The sequence below is a fragment of the Oncorhynchus tshawytscha genome, linkage group LG14, assembly GCF_018296145.1.
Source record: "Oncorhynchus tshawytscha isolate Ot180627B linkage group LG14, Otsh_v2.0, whole genome shotgun sequence".
Classification (NCBI taxonomy): Eukaryota; Metazoa; Chordata; class Actinopteri; order Salmoniformes; family Salmonidae; genus Oncorhynchus; species Oncorhynchus tshawytscha.
Genome location: NC_056442.1, coordinates 31943005 through 31956109, shown reverse-complemented (window position 1 = coordinate 31956109; position 13105 = coordinate 31943005). Strand labels below are relative to the sequence as shown.

General features: G+C 47.5%; 1 protein-coding gene across 4 annotated transcripts in view; it reads left to right on the top strand.

Moving 5' to 3' along the window:
* The window catches only part of LOC112267028 (BCAS3 microtubule associated cell migration factor), a 354308-nt gene that overhangs the window by 90986 nt on the left and 250217 nt on the right, over positions 1–13105 (top strand). For all 4 annotated transcript variants that reach the window (XM_042297357.1, XM_042297358.1, XM_042297359.1 and 1 more), the window contains exon 16: positions 7320–7470. In XM_042297357.1, the coding sequence (XP_042153291.1) occupies positions 7320–7470 (151 nt within the window). The remainder of the gene's footprint in view (positions 1–7319; positions 7471–13105) is intronic.

Here is a 13105-nt window from a genome sequence, read left to right as displayed (position 1 = left end):
ATTTTAATAATGATAGTTTGGGGAATTGCCATCGCAGGGCTGGTTTGACGTGACAACAAAACTTCAGCTCTGCAGAGTAGCTATTGTTCCTCTCCCCTCTCATCCCCCCCTTCCTCTCCTTCACCTTAATCCCAACCTCCTGTGCCCCCACCCCTCCCACCTTCCCTCTTTACTATAACATGCCTGGGAAACTTGGACAAGCAAAAAGGCATGAATGGATAAAACGGTATACACTAGGTGTACAAAACATTAGGAACACCTTCCAAAAATGTAGTTGCACCCCCTTTTGCCCTCTGAAAAGCCTCAATTTTTCGGGTCACGGATTCTAACAAGGTGTGGAAAGCATTCCACAGGGATGCTGGCCCATGTTGACTCCAATGCCTCCCACAGTTGTCAAGTTGCCTGGATGTCCTTTTGGGTGGTGGACCATTCTTGACACAGACAGGAAACTGATGAGCTTGAAAAACCCATCAGCGTTGCAGTTCTTGACACACTCAAACTGGTGCACCTGGCACCTACTACCATACCCCGTTCAAAGACACTTCAATCTTTTGTCTTTCCAATTCACAATCCATGTTTTCATTGTCTCAAGCCTTGAAAATCTTTCTTTAACCTGTCAGGTGTTCCTAATGTTTGTACACTCTGTGTAGATCAAAGTATTCTCTAGCTGAGCATCCAGTGCTTTCTGTCTGACTGTCTGTCTCCGTGCTCCTCTTTGCCCTACTTGCTTTTTCACAGCCAAGTCCGCGTGCAAACAATTCAAATTCAACATGAAAATATTTGTCAACAGCTGCAAAGTCTAGACACTTTTTTTCCTTCTCGGAAACGGCCAAGCTCATTTCTTGTGTGCATCGGATGCAAATCGGGCAGCAAAAGCGAGATATCCGTGACAGGGCTGAGAGGGAAACCAAGAGACGCTGTTTAGATGAGGATGCAAATTGGTTCGGAACGGGAGGGAGAGAGGGATGTAGAGGAGGATGGAAGGATAGAGGTAGAGAGAGGAAGGGATGTAGAAACGCATGGAGGGAAAGACGTAGATATGGAGGGATAGGGGGAGCTAAGTAAACTCTGAAGGGAGATTTAGGGAGGGAGTGATAGAGAGAGCAGGCCGGGTCAGGTGACATGCTGACCTCTGGTGGGAGCCTTGGCTGGACTGGCCCGGGTGGATTTGCATTGATGGATCTTCTTTCCATGGGGCTGTCATGTATCAGTGCTCAGGCACATCACGCCCCAGTCATTAATCAAATCATGGCCCCATCTCGCTCTCTCGCTAGGCTAGCTATCTCTCTGCCAGACACTCTCCTCTCTCTCCCCCTCAGACAAGCAGATATCCAGGATGTGTTGAGGATATCGTCTTCTGCCCATGCATGGTTTTCACCACTTTCCATTCATCCCTGTCCTCTCCTTACTGACTGGCCTCTGAAGAGTTTGGCCTCTTAGATCCTTGGATTGAATAACGGAGGGGGGATATGTGAGGGGACGGGTGTAGTGGTCCAGTTAACTGCCACTGTAACTCCACCAAAGTCAACTACACCTGTTCCTCTTTGGTTTGTCGGGGGTTAATGTGGTGCACGCAGACACAGAGAGAGAGAGAACGAGGGAGAGGGGGGAGAGAGACAGAGAGAAGAAAAGGAGTTGGAAAGAGAGAGGGGCAGGTTGAAGTGTCCTGTTGGAAGGATGCTAAATTCATTAAGATTTTTTTCTTCCTCCTCTCCTACATTTAGGCCAGCTGTAGCACCATTATGGCTTTACAGGCTGCTTCCTGTTCAAATTCCTCTTATGTTTTCCTGCTCTTCCACACAAAAGGTGGCTGCGCTGGGGGTGTAGTGCTTTCGAAATGTGAAGGGCCCTTGAGAGCCCAGGGCCACTGTTTCCCTCTCGGGTTGGAGAGGCTCCGAGGCCAAGCGAGGAGGAGGGCTGCATTCCAAGTGGCACCCTATTCCCTACATGGTGCACTACCTTAGACCAGAGCCCCATGAGGCCTGGTTAAAAGTAGTGTACTATAAAGGGAATTTGGCTCCATTTGGGATGCAAACAAAGTTTGTATAACGTCCTGCTCTCCGAAGGCCCTGCTGTATTGTTGGGCCTCCACATCTAAATGGTCTCTTTTGATTAACACAAAGAAATTATTTGGCCCAACTAATGAAACGCAGAGAAACACTTTAATGATCTAAACCTCCTTCTCCCATCACTGCTTTGATTCCAATAATAATCCCAACCCTCTCCTTCTTTGTGCTGTTTTTGTAGCTTGTTTTCTTTTGTCTCTTTGTCCATGCCCCCCCTTATGCTTTTAAACTCAATGGTTGTCGCCTTTCAGATGCAACAATGGAGAAAGGAAAACATTCAGATGAAGATCATTGCGTTTTGGTCCGGAAGGTTATGCTGTTTTTCCGCGGTAGCACTTCAACTTGAATCTTTGTAAGACCACAGATTGTATTGTAAAATACATAATAGTATATTCTAAGCTGAAGTGTGTCGTGATGGAGCATAGAGCTTATGGAGTAAATGGTAAATCCTATTTCCCTTATTGTCTTTAGTGAATGAGAATTATTTATATTGAACAAGTTGTGATTTAAGAATTATATAGAACTAATGAGAGTTGTGATCAGCTCAACCATCATTCAGTGTTTTCCGTTCTGCTCAGATGACCTACATATTTACTACAGCTGAAAGTGGCACTTCATATTATATTCACTGTACAGCTTCAAAGGAATATATTCTGCGGATCATGAAATAGTGTCTCATCAAATAGTTCCAACTCAGCTGCTGAAACCAGGTGTGGTGGACATAAGAACCTGCCTGAGACGTTGGTGAAACCAGGTATGGTGTGGTGTTCATAAGAACCTGCCTGAGACGTTGCTGAAACCAGGTATGGTGTGGTGGACATAAGAACCTGCCTGAGACGTTGCTGAAACCAGGTATGGTGTGGAGGACATAAGAACCTGCCTGAGACGTTGCTGAAACCAGGTATGGTGTGGGGGACATAAGAACCTGCCTGAGACATTGGTGAAACCAGGTATGGTGTGGTGGACATAAGAACCTGCCTGAGACATTGGTTTTCACTGTAAAAATGTCTCATATTTAACGTACACCTAATAGACTGGCATCACAACTCTGGCATCACTACTCCGACCAGCATCACTACTCTGGACGGTTCCGACTTAGAATATGTGGACAACTACAAATACCTAGGTGTCTGGTTAGACTGTAAACTTTCCTTCCAGACTCACATTAAGCATATCCAATCCAAAATTAAATCTAGAATCGTCTTCCTATTTCGCAACAAAGCTTCCTTCACTCATGCTGCCAAATATACCCTTGTAAATCTGACTATCCTACCGATCCTTGACTTCGGCGATGTCATTTACAAAATAGCCTCCAACACTACTCAACAAATTGGATGTAGTCTATCACAGTGCCATCCATTTTGTCACCAAAGCCCCATATACTACCCACCACTGCAACCTGTTTGCTCTCGTTGGCTGACCCTCGCCACATACCCGTCGCCAAACCCACTGGCTCCAGGTCATCTGTAAGTCTTTGCTAGGTAAAGCCCCACCTTATCTCAGCCCCCTGGTCACCATAGCAACACCCACCTCTAGCACACGCTCCAGCAGGTATATTGCGCTGGTCATCCCCAAAGCCAATTCCTGCTTTGGCTGCCTTTCCTTCCTGTTCTCTGCTACCAATGACTGGAACGAACTGCAAAAATCTCTGAAGCTGGAGACTTACAGTGGGGCAAAAAAGTATTTAGTCAGCCACCAATTGTGCAAGTTCTCCCACTTAATAAGACGAGAGAGGCCTGTAATTTTCATCATAGGTACACTTCAACTATGACAGACAAAATGAAAAAAAAAATCCAGAAAATCACATTGTAGGATTTTTTATGAATTTATTTGCAAATTATGGTGGAAAATAAGTATTTGGTCAATAACAAAAGTTTATCTCAATACTTTGTTATATACCCTTCGTTGGCAATGACAGAGGTCAAACGTTTTCTGTAAGTCTTCACAAGGTTTTCACACACTGTTGCTGGTATTTTGGCCCATTCCTCCATGTAGATCTCCTCTAGAGCAGTGATGTTTTGGGGCTGTTGCTGGGCAACACGGACTTTCAACTCCTCTCCAAAGATTTTCTTTGGGGTTGAGATCTGGAGACTGGCTAGGCTACTCCAGGACCTTGAAATGCTTCTTACGAAGCCACTCCTTCATTGCCCGGACAGTGTGTTTGGGATCATTGTCATGCTGAAAGACCCAGCCACGTTTCATCTTCAATGCCCTTGCTGATGGAAGGAGGTTTTCACTCAAAATCTCACGATACATGGCCCTATTCATTCTTTCCTTTACACGGATCAGTCGTCCTGGTCCCTTTGCAGAAAAACAGCCCCAAAGCATGATGTTTCCACCCCCATGCTTCACAGTAGTTCTTTGGATGCAACTCAGCATTCTTTGTCCTCCAAACATGAGGTGAGTTTTTACCAAAAAGTTACATTTTGGTTTCATCTGACCATATGTCATTCTCCCAATCTTCTTCTGGATCATCCAAATGCTCTCTAGCAAACTTCAGACGGGCCTGGACATGTACTGGCTTAAGCAGGGGGACACGTCTGGCACTGCAGGACTTGAGTCCCTGGCGGCGTAGTGTGTTACTGATGGTAGGCTTTGTTACTTTGGTCCCAGCTCTCTGCAGGTCATTCACTAGGTCCCCCCATGTGGTTCTGGGATTTTTGCTCACCGTTCTTGTGATCATTTTGACCCCACGGGGTGAGATCTTGCGTGGAGCCCCAGATCGAGGGAGATTATCAGTGGTCTTGTATGTTTTCCATTTCCTAATAATTACTCCCACAGTTTATTTCTTCAAACCAAGCTGCTTACCTATTGCAGATTCAGTCTTTCCAGCCTGGTGAAGGTCTACAATGTTGTTTCTGGTGTCCTTTGACAGCTCTTTGGTCTTGGCCATAGTGGAGTTTGGAGTGTGACTGTTTGAGGTTGTGGACAGGTGTCTTTTATACTGATAACAAGTTCAAACAGGCGCCATTACTACATGTAACGAGTGGAGGACAGAGGAGCCTCTTAAATTCTTGCGACTATCAAACCCGGATCCGGGAGCGTAATCATAGCCTCAAACTAATTAGCATAACGCAGCGGACATAAATCTTCCTACAAAATCTTCCTATTCATGAAAATCACAAATTAAATATATTGAGACACAGCTTAGCCTTTTGTTAATCACACTGTCGTCTCAGATTTTCAAAATATGCTTTACAGCCAACGCTAGACAAGCATTTGTGTAAGTTTATCATGGCATAATGCTATGCTAGGCTCTGCTGGCAGCAGGCAACATTTTCACAAAAATAAGAAAAGCAATCAAATTAAATCATTTACCTTTGAAGAACTTCAGATGTTTTCACTCAGGAGACTCCCAGTTAGATAGCAAATGCTCCTTTTTTCCAAAAAGATTATTTTTGTAGGCGAAATAGCTCCCGTTTGTTCGTCACGTTTGGCTGAGAAATCGACCGGAAAATGCGGTCACTACAACGGCAAACTTTTTTCCAAATTAGCTCCATAATATTGACAGTAACATGGCAAACGTTGTTTAGAATCAATCCTCAAGGTGCTTTTCACTTAACAATTCGATAATATATCCGTCGGGACAACTGGTTTCTCATAAGAAGCGATTGGAAAAATGGCTACTTGTGTACTTTACGCAAGACTTTCTGCGGGAGCCATCTAGTGACCACTTGCTAAATGTGGTCCCTTACGGCTATTCTTCAACATAAATGCGTAAAAAGACGTCACAATGCTGTAGACACCTTGGGGAATACGTAGAAAACATAAGCTCATTCACAGCTATATAAGGAGTCATTGGCATGAGGCGGTTTCAAAAAATGTGGCACTTCCTGATTGGATTTTTATCTGGGTTTTGCCTGTAACATCAGTTCTGTTGCACTCACAGACAATATCTTTGCAGTTTTGGAAACGTCAGAGTGTTTTCTATCCAAAACTGTCAATTATATGCATAGTCGAGCATCTTTTCGTGACAAAATATCTTGTTTAAAACGGGAACGTTTTTTATCCAAAAATGAAAATACTGCCCCCTAGTTACAAAAGGTTAAAGAAGAAGTTACAGATCTGTGAGAGCCAGAAATCATGCTTGTTTGTAGGTGACTAAATACTTACTTTCCACCATCATTTGCAAATAAATTCATAAAAAATCCTACACTGTGATTTTCTGGATTTTATTTTCTCATTTTGTCTGCCATAGTTGAAGTGTACCTATGATGAAAATTACAGGCCTCTCTCATCTTTTTAAGTGGGAGAACTTGCACAATTGGTGGCTGACTAAATACTTTTTTGCCCCACTGTATATCTCCCTCACTATACGCATCAGCTGTCAGAGCAGTTTACTGATCACTGCACCTGTACACAGCCCATCTGTAAACAGCCCACCCAACTACCTCATCCCCATATTATGTTTTTGCTGTTTTGCACCCCAGAATCTCTACTTGCACGGCATCTGCACATCTATCACTCCATTGTTAATGCTAAATTATAATTATTTCACCACTATGGCCTATTTATTACCTGATCTCCCTAATCTTACTACATCTGCACACACTGTATATTGATTCTGCTATTGCGTTATTGACTGTACATTTGTTTATCCCATGTGTAACTCTGTGTTGTTGTTTCTGTCACACTGCTTTGCTTTATCTTGGCTACGTCGCAGTTGTAAACTGGCCTACCTGGTTAAATAAAGGTGAAATAAAAATAAACATGCAACAGTTGTACTCATAGGAATGAATGTATTCTACATTACTGCTTTGATATGTACAATTAGTTCTTAAATGTAATGTATTTGCACAGTTTGAGAGAGCAAGGGACACATTCTCGAAGTCAACTAAGCCTGCAGTGAGCAAGCATCAAGTCTTTGTGTGTGTGTGTTTGTCATTCTCAAACAACATGCTCCCTCTCTGATGTAGCTCTTTGAGGCAGTTAGATGTGGTGCCCTTTGACGTGGCCTGATTGTGTTTAGCTTGGGCTCCACTCAGATGAGAGAGGTGTGTGAGTCCTGTTGATTAGGTCTGATTAACCTACTGGGTACTAGTTGCTCTGAGGCGCCGCATCTTTAGCTGGTTACCTCCAATCAGGGCCATGGCTCCTGCAAGGCCTTGGACCCCAGGTGTCTGTGGGGTGGGGGGGACTTCAGGATATATGTTTCATCATACATTGATGAAGTTTTGCATGGTTACTTTCAGAGTATTAGACTTGGACTATAAAATAGGACGTGTATAAAATATTTTCTCTCTCTTTGTGCAGCTAAACTCACCAGCCAGGAGTCGTACAACAACTTCGCCAACAACAACATGGGTAACCCTCGTCTGTCCCCTCTGCCCAGCCTCACCATAGCGCTGCCCCTGGCACAAATCAAACAGCCCATGACCCTGGGCACCATGACCAAGCGCTCCGGGTGAGTCGTCCTGCCCTGCATCCAGCCATGTGTTGTTACTGTATACCAAGCCTGTACCATTCACATTCTGTCCATCTAACTTCTCACTACTATTGATCTGAAGTAGCCTTTACGACTCAGTCTGTCCTCCTCTGGCCATTGATCATGTTCCATGTTTGCTGTTCATCTGTATCTGTAATGAACCCATTGGATCTGCAAGAAACATCCACATTATATTATATCCAGCCTTGTTTGGAGTATGTTGCCAGTCTGTCTCTATGTACAGCTACACTACAGTAAAGCTACATGTCGCTATGGAAACATTTCCCAGTGGGTCTCTCTCTCAGGCAGTATCTGTGCGTGTCAGTGTGTCCTCTCCCGCTTCTCTCCCTTGGTCAGTCACGCTATGACTAAGTCTGTAGTTTTAAGAGGCGGTGAGTCAGAGGAGAGAGACTGCACCTTGTGAACTTCATTTACATACAGGTGGCATCACAATTATGGCTGGATTTTAATATTTTCATTTAAATGTCATTTTCCTGTCATGTTTGAATGAGACATGTTGTGATGATGGAAGCAGCAGGCAACTGGGTTTTCTTCCCAATGATATTAGATCACTTCAGTTGTGTATAAAGACACTCGACATCTGAGCCTGGTGGTTAGAAACACACCATCATTAGTTTGATTCATCTGCACGATTATTACAAGGGATTTGTTTTATGGTGAAAGGAAAACCTATTTTTTTTGCATAATGCCCTACTTAGCAAAACACAGTAGGTAGAAAGGAGAGATTTGAGAGTGTAACTGGCAGGTCATACTTCTGGAGGATAACTCCTAAACTGGCTAGTTGAAATGTTTTGAATTAAAACTGATCGGCTGCTTTACCCTTTCTGTCTGTCTCTGTCAGTCAATGTGCCAGTATCCTTTCACTCTCAAATAGACATGTACAACCTTTTCACCAGTTCTCCTCTCTACTCTATCTATTCAAGTAAAAACAACAGCAAAGTCACAAAAAAATGCTCCTGTCCTACTCAAGTCAAACCTGTACATTAAACATAGCTGTCCGTCCATCCTTAACTCCCATCTTTCCATCTGTCTGTCCTTCCACTACCAGAGAGAGGACGTCAGGGGCGAGCTAATGAAGCTAGACAGGCAGCTGTGCATCCCTCTCCTGCTCTGCACCAGACCCCCTGCATGTACACACACACACACACACACAGGCGGCAGGTTGGGCCCTTGAAGTGAGGGGTGATATCAAGTGTGTTCACACAGACTTGTGCAGGAGTATCCAGGCACCATCTGTTTGTCTGTGTAGCCGGCTGTGTGTGCGTGCGAACGGGAAATCCGGCAGCTGTATTTACACCTGTGTGAGCAGATACCCGTTGGCAGAGTGGCAGAGCAACACACCAGCTGCTTAACCTACATTCTCATGGCCTGTCTGTCTGCAACGCACTCCAGTGCATCACACACACCATTGCCCCGCAGAGTGCTCCTGGGGGGAAGCCACCACAGTCTTTGTTCTGCCCCGCAGAGTGCTCCTGGGGGGAAGCCACCACAGTCTTTGTTCTGCCCCGCAGAGTGCTCCTGGAGGAAGCCACCACAGTCTTTGTTCTGCCCCGCAGAGTGCTCCTGGAGGAAGCCACCACAGTCTTTGTTCTGCCCCGCAGAGTGCTCCTGGGGAAGCCACCACAGTCTTTGTTCTGCCCCGCAGAGTGCTCCTGGGGAAGCCACCACAGTCTTTGTTCTGCCCCGCAGAGTGCTCCTGGGGGAAGCCACCACAGTCTTTGTTCTGCCCCGCAGAGTGCTCCTGGGGGAAGCCACCACAGTCTTTGTTGTGCCCTGCAGAGTGCTCCTGGGGGAAGCCACCACAGTCTTTGTTCTGCCCCGCAGAGTGCTCCTGGGGGAAGCCACCACAGTCTTTGTTCTGCCCCGCAGAGTGCTCCTGGAGGAATCCACCACAGTCTTTGTTCTGCCCCGCAGAGTGCTCCTGGAGGAAGCCACCACAGTCTTTGTTCTGCCCCGCAGAGTGCTACTGGAGGAAGCCACCACAGTCTTTGTTCTGCCACGCAGAGTGCTCCTGGGGAAGCCACCACAGTCTTTGTTCTGCCCCGCAGAGTGCTCCTGGGGGAAGCCACCACGCAGAGTGCTCCTGGGGGAAGCCACCACAGTCTTTGTTGTGCCCCGCAGAGTGCTCCTGGGGAAGCCACCACAGTCTTTGTTCTGCCCCGCAGAGTGCTCCTGGGGGAAGCCACCACAGTCTTTGTTCTGCCCCGCAGAGTGCTCCTGGGGGAAGCCACCACAGTCTTTGTTCTGCCCCGCAGAGTGCTCCTGGGGAAGCCACCACAGTCTTTGTTCTGCCCCGCAGAGTGCTCCTGGAGGAAGCCACCACAGTCTTTGTTCTGCCCCGCAGAGTGCTCCTGGAGGAAGCCACCACAGTCTTTGTTCTGCCCCGCAGAGTGCTCCTGGGGGAAGCCACCACAGTCTTTGTTCTGCCCCGCAGAGTGCTCCTGGGGGAAGCCACCACAGTCTTTGTTCTGCCCCGCAGAGTGCTCCTGGGGGAAGCCACCACAGTCTTTGTTCTGCCCCGCAGAGTGCTCCTGGGGGAAGCCACCACAGTCTTTGTTCTGCCCCGCAGAGTGCTCCTGGAGGAAGCCACCACAGTCTTTGTTCTGCCCCGCAGAGTGCTCCTGGGGAAGCCACCACAGTCTTTGTTCTGCCCCGCAGAGTGCTCCTGGGGAAGCCACCACAGTCTTTGTTCTGCCCCACAGAGTGCTCCTGGGGAAGCCACCACGCAGAGTGCTCCTGGGGGAAGCCACCACAGTCTTTGTTCTGCCCCGCAGAGTGCTCCTGGGGGAAGCCACCACAGTCTTTGTTCTGCCCCGCAGAGTGCTCCTGGGGGAAGCCACCACAGTCTTTGTTCTGCCCCGCAGAGTGCTCCTGGGGGAAGCCACCACAGTCTTTGTTCTGCCCCGCAGAGTGCTCCTGGAGGAAGCCACGACAGTCTTTGTTCTGCCCCGCAGAGTGCTCCTGGGGAAGCCACCACGCAGAGTGCTCCTGGGGGAAGCCACCACAGTCTTTGTTCTGCCCCGCAGAGTGCTCCTGGGGGAAGCCACCACAGTCTTTGTTCTGCCCCGCAGAGTGCTCCTGGGGGAAGCCACCACAGTCTTTGTTCTGCCCCGCAGAGTGCTCCTGGGGGAAGCCACCACAGTCTTTGTTCTGCCCCGCAGAGTGCTCCTGGAGGAAGCCACCACAGTCTTTGTTCTGCCCCGCAGAGTGCTCCTGGGGAAGCCACCACAGTCTTTGTTCTGCCCCGCAGAGTGCTCCTGGGGAAGCCACCACAGTCTTTGTTCTGCCCCGCAGAGTGCTCCTGGAGGAAGCCACCACAGTCTTTGTTCTGCCCCGCAGAGTGCTCCTGGGGAAGCCACCACAGTCTTTGTTCTGCCCCGCAGAGTGCTCCTGGGGGAAGCCACCACAGTCTTTGTTCTGCCCCGCAGAGTGCTCCAGGGGAAGCCACCACAGTCTTTGTTCTGCCCCGCAGAGTGCTCCTGGGGGAAGCCACCACGCAGAGTGCTCCTGGGGGAAGCCACCACAGTCTTTGTTCTGCCCCGCAGAGTGCTCCTGGGGGAAGCCATCACAGTCTTTGTTCTGCCCCGCAGAGTGCTCCTGGGGAAGCCACCACAGTCTTTGTTCTGCCCCGCAGAGTGCTCCTGGGGGAAGCCACCACAGTCTTTGTTCTGCCCCGCAGAGTGCTCCTGGGGGAAGCCACCACAGTCTTTGTTCTGCCCCGCAGAGTGCTCCTGGGGAAGCCACCACAGTCTTTGTTCTGCCCCGCAGAGTGCTCCTGGGGGAAGCCACCACAGTCTTTGTTCTGCCCCGCAGAGTGCTCCTGGGGAAGCCACCACAGTCTTTGTTCTGCCCCGCAGAGTGCTCCTGGGGGAAGCCACCACAGTCTTTGTTCTGCCCCGCAGAGTGCTCCTGGGGGAAGCCACCACAGTCTTTGTTCTGCCCCGCAGAGTGCTCCTGGGGGAAGCCACCACAGTCTTTGTTCTGCCCCGCAGAGTGCTCCTGGGGGAAGCCACCACAGTCTTTGTTCTGCCCCGCAGAGTGCTCCTGGGGGAAGCCACCACAGTCTTTGTTCTGCCCCGCAGAGTGCTCCTGGGGAAGCCACAACAGTATTTGTTGTGCCCCGCAGAGTGCTCCTGGGGAAGCCACCACAGTCTTTGTTCTGGCCCGCAGAGTGCTCCTGGGGGAAGCCACCACAGTCTTTGTTCTGCTCCGCAGAGTGCTCCTGGGGGAAGCCACCACAGTCTTTGTTCCACACAGAGCACCCGTCCCATTCCAACCTACTTTATGCTCTCCTAAGGGACCTGACCAGTCATTCCTAACAGAGAACGACCGATATGGATTTTTTTTAGAGCCGATACCCGATTTTTGGGGCTTAAGTAAGTGGATGGCCGATATATTCAGTATCGTGACATTTGAACATTTGGATGACACAATTTCCCGAAGATGGACATGTATGCATTAATGCATCAATTTTAAAATCAAACAATACATTTGACTTTGTTTATACCAATCTTAATACTTAACAACATAATGATAATACGTTTATTTGAATGGTACATCTCTTGATTAACTGGGCAAATGAAGATGGTGTAGGCATACTCACAATACAGGTGAATGCATACTCAATAGGAGTGTGTGCATGCAGTGAGTTATTGAGCTTGTTTTGGATGAGTCTATGTTGCTACAGATGACAAACGGTCTATTTGCCTTCTGCTACTATGATAACTAGGTCAATGGCAACAAAATTTGCTACCAAGCCATTAATGCACATAATATCTAACAAAGAGAGTGAGGGTAGGAAAACAGATGAAGAAACTATGCAAGTTCTGTTTTATTGAGAATGCACATACACGCGCTGATCTACAGCTTTCTTGGTCCATAAACATGCAGGAAGTTTCTTAGGTAGTTAAACCTATTGCCAACATTTATTTAGGCATTTTAAAACACTTCCTCCTTCCCCTATTGCGACAACCATCTAATCCGACTATCAACTGTCAATTTACGGATACGATTGTGGCTGGTCAGATTGGCACACCAGTAAATCGCTAACTTTTCACTAAGTAAGATGGCTCGTTGCCCAAAATGGTGCATGTTCAAAATTATAACCAGCTACCGTTAGCTAGCTACGTTGACGATTAGCTCCTATGTTTATCTAGCCAGCTAGCTAGAATAGAACACCACAGATTAAAGGATTAGTTATCGTAATCTTTGCAAACAGGTCACATTTGGGCAACGAGCTAGCTAGCTTTCTTATTGCATTCATGTCCTGGCACGTTGACATAAGCCTTATTATTAGTGAATTAACAAAATATTTGCAACAGGAGTTCAATTTTGGTCACTGTCAATTTATCAAGTTCTGAAACTGCACCTTTCTGTTGGAGAATGAGCTAGCTTGCTTCTGATTTTCCCAGCTATACATTCCTCGGCATTGTGCAGTGCTCGTGGTTTAGCCAGTCAGTGGCGTTAGACTAGAAAAGACCAGTATCAGCCTGATGTATCGGTTTGGCCGATTATCGACGTTTTCTCATTAGTAAGAGCCCAGAACTGGAGCTGAAGACTTTCAACAGTTTGCTTCCATCAGAACAAGCCATTA